At 31.0% G+C, this 13,895-nt stretch overlaps 1 protein-coding gene across 1 annotated transcript in view; it reads right to left on the bottom strand.

Annotated features, from left to right (window-relative positions):
• Window positions 1-13,895, bottom strand: part of LOC107676826 (sodium channel protein type 4 subunit alpha) — a 226,579-nt gene that overhangs the window by 173,780 nt on the left and 38,904 nt on the right. Inside the window, 2 exon segments of the mRNA XM_074186965.1 lie at window positions 2,181-2,270; window positions 9,001-9,119. Coding sequence (XP_074043066.1) covers window positions 2,181-2,270; window positions 9,001-9,119 — 209 coding nt within the window.

Genomic DNA, 13,895 nt, shown 5'->3' on the forward strand with positions numbered 1-13,895 from the left:
GGATTTTTATTTTTATAGTCAACAATCTGCCTTTTCCACACACACACACACACACACATATATATATATACAGTCATTTTATCATTTATGTGTGTGTGTGTGTGTGTGTTGTTATTGTTAACTAAAACTATTAAAAATATTTTTTGTTTTAATTGCAATTAACTGAAATTACTTTTACTGAAATAAAAGATAAAATAATATATACAATTATTTAAATAAATGAGTATTAAATTAATAATTTTATATAATAATTAAATTATTTGTTAAATTACGTAATTATAAATTAAGTTATTAATTTATAAATAATAATGATGAAATTATTTGTAATTAATTGTAATTAATTTATTTAAAAATGTTATATATATATATATATATGATTTAAACTATTAAAAGCTAATAAAACTATTTTCATTAATTGAAATTGACTGTAACTAGATTAAATAAAATAAAATAATATATTTATATACAATTATTTTAAGATTAAATAGTTAGTTTATAATTTATATTTAAATTAAAATGTGTAATTATTTATAATTAAATGAAATTATTTAGAAATATTTGAATGAATGTATGAATGAATAGATTCAAAACTTAAACTTGCTAAACTAAAACTGATATAAAACGAAATTAAAGTGAAAAAGAGACTTTAAAAAATGACAAAAATGAATAGAACTTACAAAAGCGCATAACAAAATTACAAAAATTTTAACTAAAATTAAAATGAAAACTGAAAATTAAAAATAAAAGCTAATTCAAAATATGAATAAATACTATACTAATATATAAATAATGCTAAAGTAATACTTATATATAGCAAAGACATTCACAAATTTGTAAGTGTGACTAAAGTGTGACTAAAGTGGGGTCGTTGTGTTTGTTGTAACACTATAAATTTGTTGTCTATATCTCAGGGTTTGCCTTCATAAGTGCTGAGAGGTACGACTTCTCGCTCGTTTCAGAAACAGGTGTTGTCATTGCATGCTACGTGCTACAACACCTCCTGACATGAAGATATCAGACGCTGGTTTCACGGTGCAGAACGTCCAGAGGCCGGCGCAGGTCTTCATTAAAGGTCTGCGTGCTTCTCTACGAGCACACACTGCGTGCTTCTCGTCTCCTACAGTCACTTACACTGTAGGTCACATTCATCTCAATACGGCAAACTGTGTGAGCTGAGTGGGAAAACATGGGATAAATCCGCTCTATCCGGTGGGATGTACGTACGCATGGGCTGACTTCTGCTGGCGTGCTGCGGCCCTTACTGAAGCTGGAGATGATGGACAGACAAACCCAGAGACAGACAAGCAGATCAACTGACAGACGACTGGACGATGAGTAAACCGAGAGCTGCACATGAGCGCGGCAAACACACAAGCAGAGAGACACAGAGATATATGAGCTGAAGAAGACCCGGCAAAACGACACAGAGAGAGAATGATACGCTTATTACAGGCAACCCATCAAACCATACAGAGAGAGAGAGAGAGAGAGAGATACACAGACAGACACACAGATACCGATACAGATACAGATATACATACAGATATAGATATAGATATAGATATAGATACAGACAGACAGACAGACAGACATAGATAGATAGATAGATAGACAGACAGACAGACAGACAGATAGATAGATAGATAGAAAGACAGACAGACAGACAGACAGACAGACAGATACAGACAGACAGATAGATAGATAGATAGATAGATAGATAGATAGATAGATAGATAAGATAAGATAAGATAAGATAGATAGATAGATAGATAGATAGATAGATAGATAGATAGATAGATAGATAGATAAATAGATTTAACCCATGTTCTTTTGAGAGAGAAAAAAATCATTGTATTGTCCAAATTCATGTAAGAATTTTTTTTTTTTAATCACATTTTTTATTCTTTGACAACATTCCCTTTAATGAATCTTTCTGGTGCTGGTTTATGACATCCATACCATGAGTTCATTCCGCATGGCAAAGCTGCAGTCAGATCATTAACTTACTTGCTAATTGAAGTTGACAAGCCAACAAACACCCTGCAAAGCTTTACATCAGAACAAATAGGGCACATTTCAGAGGTCAGAGGTCAGAGGTCAGAGGTCAGTACACTGAGAGAGAGAGAGAGAGAGCTGTAAGAGACAGGAACGCTGCAGAAGAAGACGAGAGCGATACTCACTCGACGTATTTGGCCCACTGCGCAGGTTCAGACATGGCCATGAAGCAGCAGTTGGTCAAAATAGTGCACATAATGAAAAGACTGAATAAAGTAGCACCGGTTAAGGAAAACAGTGAAAAAAACAAGAACATTATTGTTTTTTTCCTATAGAAAAATAATGAAATCTCTTTAATATTTATTTTTTCCTAGCCCATAATGGGATCAAATGGAGAGCAAATGAAGACTTTTGCTTCTCAGATGTTTCTCCTGAATAAATTATTTCCGTAATAATTAATAATGTCTCAAACTGTGCTCAGACCTGTTAAAGTCTTTAAATCAGAAATCTCAACTCAAACATTTCTCATCAAATAATCACAGCTGCTCCACATTCATAGTTCTATATTCTTACTGTATGACTAATGATTAACTTGTGTTTGTTTTTACTGCTAAAAATGTTTCTGTTTTGGAAGAAACAAGCTTCGATGTTATGTATTTATTATAGTTTTTTTAAATATATATATATATATATATTTGTAATATATTTTAATGATAATAATTAACTAGATTATTATTATTATTATTAATAAACAAATATTTATTTGGAATATTTACAAGTAATATTTAGAAATTGATTATAATATTTAGAATTACATTTTTATTAATATTTAGAATTTGTTTCTATTTTAAATAGATTTTCTGTTTTTTTTGTTTTGATTTTAATTTTTGTTAGTTTTATTAATTTTGATGTTTTTATTTTTATTTTTTTATTTTTGATGTTTCTGTATCTCTCTCTTTATTTATATATATATATATATATATACATACATACATACATGCATTTAATATTTAATAAAATAACAAAACTGTAATTTTGCTGTATTTTTATATTTTTTTTTTGTCATTTTTTTTTAAATGTGTATAAATAAAATGAATGCTAATTTTATCTATCTTATCTATCTATCTTATCTATCTATCTATATATATAATTTTATTTAATTTTAATACAATTATTTTATTTTTATTTCAGCTACAACATTTCTCGTTTTCATTTAGTTTAACTTGATGTGCTAAAATAACTCAAAATATAACTCGAAATATAGAAGATATTAATATGAGAGGACTGTGATGGGAATTATTTTGTCATTTAAACTCTATAAGTGATTATTTAATGAACAGTTCATTACATGTAAAGTGTAAGAGATCATAGAGATTTCAAACTTTCTCCATCTTATGCATACTGTACATCAGGATGATGGATGTTTTCACGACAGGGCTTGATTACAGGTTTTTAATGAAGGACTAAAAGCTCGTATCAGTAAATGACAGCCGCTTTTTCTTCCACATGACGCTGAAAATTACAGTTCTGTGATCAGATCGTGGGACTGGAAATACAGTGCTTTAATGAAGAACACCTACCATGTTTTATTTTGGTCTTCGTACACTTTAAGAAGCGCTTTAAGGCATCCGTGTATGAATGTAATTCACACTAATTATGCCCACAACCTCCAAACATCAAGCGCTTTACAGCATCTCGCCGTTTAATGAACTTTTACCTGTGAACGGCCTTTGGATGCTTTCTCTTTTTATTTCTGATGCTGACGGATTGATAGACAGAGCGTGGACAATTTCCACTCGATGGCTTTTAAATGGACAGTAATGAGTGCAATTATGGTTAAAAGGTTAAAGATTCGTTCTTTAGTCCTATAAATGTATTATTCCCTTGTGCCTCTGCTTTTGGCGTTTCCAGAGCGAGTCGTGATGGCGAACAAAGACGTCCTGAACGGAAAAAGAACATCTCAAAAGCTACCGAAGAATATAGCCCAGATCTGACATGTGAATGATACGTTTGGGAATTTTATGATGAATACTAAATATCCAATAGAATCTGACATTTGCAGTTAAGTGGACAATTAGTGGAAATTATTTCCAGCATTTACAAGTTGCAGTTAAATTCGCAATTATGGTCTGGATAATTTTTATGTATATTAATGTAATAAAATATTTAAATTTTTAATCTATAATTTCTATACTTTAATCTACATTAAGTCTATGTTATTTTATACAGATTTATTTTTTTTTTAATTAATTAATTTATTTATTTTCATTCCCAGCCACAATCATGAGAAGCGGTGAGCAAAGACATTTCTTCGCTCGTTTTGTTTGGTTTTTATTTCTGTATTGTTGTGCTGGGTAGCTCCGCCCACAGTGAAATCTCATTGGTTCAAAATCCTGATGCTGTTTATTCAACATCAAACATGTTCTGATTGGCTGAGACTGGCGCCTTCAGTGTGAACAGACACATTTCTTGTCATTGGAAACTTTCCATCTTCCGAACGCACTGTTTGTGACAATCAAATGCCTGCGATACACAACAACAGCTCTGGGGAAATCCTCCGGAGTCTCCGTGTCATCCGAGGACATGTTTATGGCTGTTTCTTTCTCAGAGAGGCCGCTTTTGATCGCCGCCTGATTCTCAGATTTTAGTAATGAGCTCAATCACTTGAGCGGTCTCTCTCGCCGAAGGCGTCGCATGAATGCGCTCTTGTGCCGCTGCTTAATCAAACATGTTTCCTGGCTCCGGCTCTCGCGGGAAATCTGCTATTAGCTCGGATGTGTGCCGTCTGTGTGGGCGCCTGAACCGATCGAATGCATCGCACAAACACTTATGAGTCGTCACAGGTGGCCCTTAGCACACTTCTGCTAGCGTCTGAGTGAGGGCCACGAGAGAGCGGAAAAGTTTAGAGAAAAATAATAATAATAATAATAATAATAAAATACAATTAAACTAACTAAGTAACAATATTAATTAAATTAATAGTAAAAAATAGAAATAAATACATAATGAAAATGGACTTAAAAACTCAAATAAATAATGAAAAATAGAATAATCAATAAATAATAAAAATTGATTTAAAATAAATAAATAAAACATTGATTTAAAATGAATGAATAAATAAGTAAATAAATATATAAATAGATTAATATAAATAAAAAAATTATAATAAAATCCATAAATGACTAATAAAAATAGATTTAAAATAAATACGTTCAAATAAATAAATGACAATTAGAATAAAATAAATAATAAAAGCAGAATAAAATCAAACAATCAATAAATAATTATAAAAACAAAAAATAAGATTAAAATCAATGAGCAATAAAAAGAGTTTAAATAAATAAAAACAATACAAATAGATAATATAAATTAGATTTATGTAAATGTAAAATGTAAATGCAATTTAAAATAAATAATAATCAGAATAAAATCAATAAATAATACAAATTAAAATAAATAGATTACTATAAACAAATAAAAAGAAAAAATCGATTAAGATCAAATTAAATAAAATTTATATATATATATATATATATACATACATACATACATGCATTTAATATTTAATAAAATAACAAAACTGTAATTTTGCTGTATTTTTATATTTTTTTTTTGTCATTTTTTTTTAAATGTGTATAAATAAAATGAATGCTAATTTTATCTATCTTATCTATCTATCTTATCTATCTATCTATATATATAATTTTATTTAATTTTAATACAATTATTTTATTTTTATTTCAGCTACAACATTTCTCGTTTTCATTTAGTTTAACTTGATGTGCTAAAATAACTCAAAATATAACTCGAAATATAGAAGATATTAATATGAGAGGACTGTGATGGGAATTATTTTGTCATTTAAACTCTATAAGTGATTATTTAATGAACAGTTCATTACATGTAAAGTGTAAGAGATCATAGAGATTTCAAACTTTCTCCATCTTATGCATACTGTACATCAGGATGATGGATGTTTTCACGACAGGGCTTGATTACAGGTTTTTAATGAAGGACTAAAAGCTCGTATCAGTAAATGACAGCCGCTTTTTCTTCCACATGACGCTGAAAATTACAGTTCTGTGATCAGATCGTGGGACTGGAAATACAGTGCTTTAATGAAGAACACCTACCATGTTTTATTTTGGTCTTCGTACACTTTAAGAAGCGCTTTAAGGCATCCGTGTATGAATGTAATTCACACTAATTATGCCCACAACCTCCAAACATCAAGCGCTTTACAGCATCTCGCCGTTTAATGAACTTTTACCTGTGAACGGCCTTTGGATGCTTTCTCTTTTTATTTCTGATGCTGACGGATTGATAGACAGAGCGTGGACAATTTCCACTCGATGGCTTTTAAATGGACAGTAATGAGTGCAATTATGGTTAAAAGGTTAAAGATTCGTTCTTTAGTCCTATAAATGTATTATTCCCTTGTGCCTCTGCTTTTGGCGTTTCCAGAGCGAGTCGTGATGGCGAACAAAGACGTCCTGAACGGAAAAAGAACAATAAAAAATAAGATTAAAATCAATGAGCAATAAAAAGAGTTTAAATAAATAAAAACAATACAAATAGATAATATAAATTAGATTTATGTAAATGTAAAATGTAAATGCAATTTAAAATAAATAATAATCAGAATAAAATCAATAAATAATACAAATTAAAATAAATAGATTACTATAAACAAATAAAAAGAAAAAATCGATTAAGATCAAATTAAATAAAATTTAAATTAAATAATAAAAACATTTTAAATAAATATATAACATAACAATAGTAATAATAAATTGAATAAATATTAAATGATTAGATTATAATTCAATATTTTTTTAATGAAAATAAATCAATTGAAATTGAAATAAATAACACAGCTAACAGTACTACAGTGGGTATTAAAAAAACATGATGTTATGTCAACGCTAATAATAGATTATATTCTAAACATCTAAATATAGATTATAAATATATGGCCCAATGTATAGTGTTGATTTTTCACTGGTGTTTTCCACATATTTTGATTTACGCATTGAATTATGTGTTATGTTTTAGGGTTGAAGGAAATGTCCCGGGCTGCGTTTCCCAAAAGCACCGTAAGCTAAAGTACATCATAGACCCACTGAAACCAATGGAGCTCCGATCAACTGAGGCTTACGGTGCTTTTGGGAAACACACAGTCCTGGTAGTTCTGCCACGACAGAATTTTTTCTTATTTTTTCACAATTTGTGACCCTGGAGCACAAAAGCAGTGTTAAGTCGCTGGGGTATATTTGTAGCAATAGCCAACAATACATTGTATGGGTCAAAATTATTAATTGTTCTTTTATGCCAAAAATCATTAGGATATTAAGTAAAGATCATGTTCCATGAAGATATTTTGTAAATTTCTTACCGTAAATATATCAAAACTTAATTTTTGATTAGTAATATGCATTGCTAAGAACTTCATTTGAACAACTTTAAAGATGATTTTCTCAATATTTTGATTTTTTTGCACCCTCAGATTCCAGATTTTCTAATAGTTGTATCTCAGCCAAATATTGTCCGATCCTAACAAACCATACATCAATGGAAAGCTTATGTATTCAGCTTTCAGATGATGCATACATCTCAATTTCGAAAAATTGACCCTTATGACTGGTTTTGTGCTCCAGGGTCACATTTATATTTTAGGATGGGGGTCCCTCATATCCGTGTTGATCCACAGGCTTGACCAGGCCTGCGTTAGACAGTGCGTCAGCGGAGTATGTCAGCTTTATATCAGACGAGGCTCCACTTACGCTGATATCGGGCGGCTGGGTGTGAGGTGAAGCGGAGGCGCAGTCGACCGGCGAAACACCTCCAGCGCAACCCTCTTCACCTGCTTATCAGCGGCACAAGAGCAAAGTGTCCACGAGCCCGTCTCTCTGAACACCGCCGGATATTTTTAGCAGGAGTGCTCTGGGATAAAAACACAGCCATCTGAACATGCCTCATTCTTGGCATAGCCTCTGAATGTCAGAAAGCGGCTGATCGCTGTTATACTGTACGGTTGTCAGCGTTCAACTTTGTACCAGATGTTTCTCTAAAAAGTCTCACAAAAGAGTCGATATTTGGCATAGAGTAACACTGTGTCTTAACTAGAGGCAATGTGATAATGCAGTGAGGACGATTTGTTGCTCAGCTGTTTTCTAATTCTGCAGCATTGCACTGAGTAGCCCCGCCCACCGTGGAATCTGATTGGCTGGACGCTAAACATCAAATGTATTCTGATTGGCTGTGATCGTGTCACATTGCACAGAAGTCTGGAACAGTGTTATTTTAGTATCATTGAGATTAAAATCAATTTAGTTTTATTTTTAGATTTTCAATTTTTTCAGTTTTTGTCAGGGATTTTCATATGTATTTCTCTCTCTCTTTTTTTTAGTTCTTCAAGTTAAACTAAAAGAGAAATGTTGCTTTGGCAAATAGTTGAAAAAAATTAAAAAATAATAAAATATATATATTTTTTAATTATTTTAACATTTTAACATATGTTATATTACATTAATATTACGTTTTATTTTTGTTTCAGTTTTTTTTTTTGGTTGATTTTAATGGTTGTAGTTTTATTTTCAGTCAAATAGCTGAAATAGCAAAACAGCAAAGAGCTGAATTATATATGTATGTATGTATGTATATAAAAAGTGTAATTTATATAATTATTGTGGATTGAATGGCTCAAATAATCTTCTTTTGGGAGAATCTGGAGAGAAATCTCTGGCTTTGATTGTAGACTTTCTCCATTTGCTCTCCATGTATTCTCATTGCTGAGACTAGCAAGATCATTTGTGTTTTTCTGAGCCAGTTACTTCATGCATTATTGTTTCTTGCTGAATATTTCAGCTCTTGACTTCAAAAATGCAAAATATATTTCAACAAAGCCTCAGAAATCCTGTAATATTCGTATATAAACACTCATTCACAATCAGTGCAGACGTGCAGAACTCAGCATGTCACCTTCAGCGGCAGCAGAAAGGATATGAGTGTACTAAAATCCTTATTGATGCTCTTCTAACGAGATGCAAAGGGCTAAAAATATAGAGTGCAGATGTGGCACTAAACCGGAAGATGGCCTTCCCTTTGTTCAGTACTATAAAAGTCTGTTGAGAAAGAAGAGAAAGGTCAGTTAGCGCGACAAAAACTCAGCAGTGACTTTTAATATCAAACACCACGTGAACCTCAAACATTTCTGAAACACGAGCGGGAGGAATTTCTGAAAATGGCTTATTGAACCATATGCACAATATGCTCCTGTTTCAGAAATGATCCCCAATATGATGCCCGCTTCTGTAAATGTATATTTGCAACACATTTCAAGAGGACATACAAGGTGAAAATGAGTTTGGTTGTACAGCTTTCATGCTCACCAAAGACTGCATTTATTTGATAAAAATCAGTGTAAAAATAGATGGATGGATAAATAAAATATATATATATAAAATAACTAACTAACTAAATAAATAAATAAAATTTTGATTAAAATCATAAATAGTAAATTATAAAATTTTGATCTAATAAAATTTGAATAAAATAGATAAGTAATAATAATTAGATTTAAAATAAATTAATAGATTAACATAATAAATAAATAACTAAAGAAAATTCTATATGAAAAATAAATTCGAAAAATTAAAATAAAATACCATAATACAAAAAAATGAGAATAAAATAAAAAAAATAATTGTTTTTAAATTTTTGTTTAGTGATTTTATTCTCATTTTTAATATTTATTTAATATATGTTTCAAATAAATAATAATAATTAGAATAAAAAATGCAATAAATAATACAATTTAGAATAACAAATAATAAAAAGAATATAACAATAAATAATAAAATATTAGATTTTAAATAAATAAATAGATTTTTTTAAATAAAATAAAAAGTTCGATTTTAAATAAATAAATAATCATTTAAAAATCATATTATCACAATATTATTATAATAATAATAATATGAAATATCATTACAATTCGAAATAACTCTTTGCTATTTTAATATATTTTAAAATATAATGTATTCCTTTTAGTGATTTTATTCTCATTTTTAATATTTATTTAATATATGTTTCAAATAAATAATAATAATTAGAATAAAAAATGCAATAAATAATACAATTTAGAATAACAAATAATAAAAAGAATATAACAATAAATAATAAAATATTAGATTTTAAATAAATAAATAGATTTTTTTAAATAAAATAAAAAGTTCGATTTTAAATAAATAAATAATCATTTAAAAATCATATTATCACAATATTATTATAATAATAATAATATGAAATATCATTACAATTCGAAATAACTCTTTGCTATTTTAATATATTTTAAAATATAATGTATTCCTGTATTGGCAAAGCTGAATTTCCAGCAGCCAGTCTTCAATGTCACATGATCCTTCAGAAATCATTCTAACACATTTGCTACATCTGATACGTTTGTTTGCTCAGGATCCTTTGATGAATAGAATGTTCACAAACAGCACTTGTTTGAAATCTAAATCTTCTGTTACATTATCAGTGTAACACCTTTGATCATTTTAATGCATCTATACTGAATAAAACAGTTTTTGGTGATAAGAGCATATAAATGCATTGTTGGAACAAACTGTATTATAATGATAAAGCAGGACGCGATGGTCGGAGTGCAAACAACAGGCAAATACATTACTATGGGCTCAGCGGGAGGACCGTCTCTCTCGGGGGACTCCCGTCTGTCGCGGGAGAGCGGCACAAACACACCTCACGGTTGCCCAGGATTCATGGCCCCCTCGCAGAGCTCCCCGTCACATAAATAATGGCAGAATAATTGCAGGCGGACAACATCAGGGTCAGCATGTTTAACAGCTCCAGCAGAAGCCGCTCTCTTGGCCTTTGTAACCTCTGCAAATAGCTGGCTTTCTCCAACCCTTGTGTTCTCTATTCTTACGTAACATCTAGGTCAAGTTTGCCTGTGTTTGTTTCCACTTTCCTCACATTTCCTCTGGGATATCATCTGCCAACTGCAGGTCCACATGAGCGGATCTGGAGAGGGCAGAGGGAAATCCAAGCCAAACGCTGAGAAGTAAATACATGCACAACACATCCACCTCCAATAGTTCAGTCAGAAATGAAACGTCTGTCATCATCTGTGCTCAAAACACAAAGCCAGTTATCCAGTAGACTTGCCAAGCTTCGAATGAGATTTGAGGCCTAAGGCTAAAAGCGAGGTTTGAAGAGAACGAGCTCAAAGCCATCATATGAATTCAGAAGACTTGTAATATAGTGCACTAGTGGTTTAAAAGACGACTGATATTTATATAACTAAATTTTAACTGAATTATCGTTTGTAGAGCTGCTTTACAGGCAAAATCGAATTTGATTCATGACTGATGAACTTTACAACAATATATAATAAAAATGTGATTTAAAACAAACAAACAAAATCATTATTTAAAAAAAATAAATATATAAATTATTAATAACAAATTATGAAATATTATTATCATTTAAAATAGCTGTTTTCTATGTGAATATCTGTTAAAATGTCATTTATTCCTGTGACCAAATCTACATTTTCAGCATCATCAATCAATGATCCTTCATTCTAATTCATTTGCTACATTTGAAATAATTTGATGCATTTGAAAGCATTTATTTGAAACAGAAATCTTTTGTTACATTATAAATGTCACTTCTGATCAACTGAAATTTGATTTTGTTTCCCGCTTGATAATTTTTACAACATCTACAATCTTATTGAACTGAACTGAATCAACATTGAACTGAATTGCTCTGAATGTCGTCTTTAGCTGAAACTGAAACTAACTTCCCAATTAATCAACTTTGCAGCCTTGAACTGAGTTGAATCAACACTTAACTCAATCATTTAGAGCTGCTTTCCAGTTGAAATTGAATTTGTTTCATAACTGATTAATTTTTACAACATTAACACTGTTATTTTCCTGTTTGTTGCTGTGATATGGAGCACCAAACCTGCAGAAATGATCAATAAATAAATCTAATAATAAGAAAAGAATTACAGGAAAAATTACTTGTAATACAATTTAGTCCTAAGTACATTTTTGTATCACTATTCATTATTTTCTGTATTTATTTTTAGATTTTTTTCAATTTATTCTTTCATTTTTTATTTATTTTACAGATATGTATGTGTTAATTTATATTTATATCAAAACCCCTTTGGTGTTTTGTAACATCATACACTCTCAGAAAAAAAGGTACAAAAGCTGTCCTTTGCAAAAGCTATTATGCACCATTTAGGCACAAATATGTACTTTTAAGGTACTACGCTTTAGAGCTAAAAGGAGCACAAAACCAGTTTTAAGTCGCTGGGGTATATTTGTAGCGATAGCCAACAATACATTGCATGGGTCAAAATTATAGATTTTTCTTTTATGCCAAAAATCATTAGGATATTAAGTAAAGATCATGTTCTATGAAGATATTTTGTAAATATATATCAATGGAAAGCTTATTTTTTATTCATCTTTCAGATGATGCATAAATCTCAATTTCGAAAAATTGACCCTTATGGCTGGTTTTGTGCTCCAGGGTCACAAATAAGGTACAAAAGTGCACCTTTTGAAAAGATACCGCCCCAGTGACAGCTTTTGTACCTTTTTTCCTGAGTACACTATACTGTAGTGAGTAAATGACAGCAGTTTTATACTGAGTGAATGAACTCCAGTGGAACGCTTCTCTTCTTCTGAATGTGCTTTATCACTCACAGAGCTCGACGGTGTCAACAAGCGCACTTAATACACTGACAAACCAGAGAAGTGTGAGAGCCATGTGGAAACATAGCGATCATTTTTCACCAGGCCAGTCTGTGATACGCTGAAGTCAAACCAGCAATGTTATGAGCCCAGATTAGTTTATAATTATGACCATTATTAAATTACTAACGCCTGCGATTTCCTTGATAGAAGTGTTTATTGTCTGGATGTGGCTGTTATGTAAGGATGCTAAACTAATCCCATCCGAACAGGGTTTAAGACATAATATTTCATTTTCTGAAAATGAGTGTCGGCTTGCAAAAATATCAAAGCACGAGGCCTTTAATAGAAGGAGTCCTGTTAAGTGTCAATTCATCTTTCTTAGCATTAGCCACCGGCTTAGAAAAGCCTAAACAGAAAAAGCCTCACCGAAAATGGCATTTAAAGAGTTTCGAGTCAAACTTTTCGCTGAAATCCATAGAAATGGAGATGTGTGTGCTTGTGAAAGCCAGCGCAGCAGCGGTGGCATTAACAGCGGCTCACTGACTCATGCTATTCATCTGTCTGTATTCCTGCAAAGCAAACACATCCGCTGCCCTTTACTGACGCTCATTGTTTGCTTCTGGTTTTTTGCTCATATTTAAACCCTTCGGACCAAGGTAGAGAACTGGGATGTTTCTGATCTCAAACGTCTGTGAATATGCAGGTAAAAATGTACAGATAAACCACTGAAAAACAGAAAAATATGTTCCTAAAAATACCTTACGCTGCCTCATTTTCAGTGTTGGGAAGGTTACTTTGGAAATGTAATAGGTTACAGATTACCCTATTTAAAATGTAATAGTAGTGTAACTTTTTCAATTACTTTATTAAAGTAATGTAACTGATTACTTTTGATTTCTTTTTGATTACTTTTCTAAATTTCATTTTCAAACATTTACACCATGCAGGGTTAACCTTACAGTAGCGCTGTACTTGAATTAAGATGATCAGATTTGAACACATCCACCACAAAATCAGACTTTAGTACCGCCTTTTACTTTGAGATTGATCTGAAGTTCAATGCAGATTTAAAATCATAAGAAATAGTTTACTGTGACTGCTTTTGAAACCAAATCTTTGCATAACTACAGGAAACACTGCATCTAACAATAAAAA

Source organism: Sinocyclocheilus anshuiensis, unplaced genomic scaffold (genome assembly GCF_001515605.1).
Source record: "Sinocyclocheilus anshuiensis isolate Anshui unplaced genomic scaffold, SAMN03320099.WGS_v1.1 scaffold184, whole genome shotgun sequence".
Lineage (NCBI taxonomy): Eukaryota > Metazoa > Chordata > Actinopteri > Cypriniformes > Cyprinidae > Sinocyclocheilus > Sinocyclocheilus anshuiensis.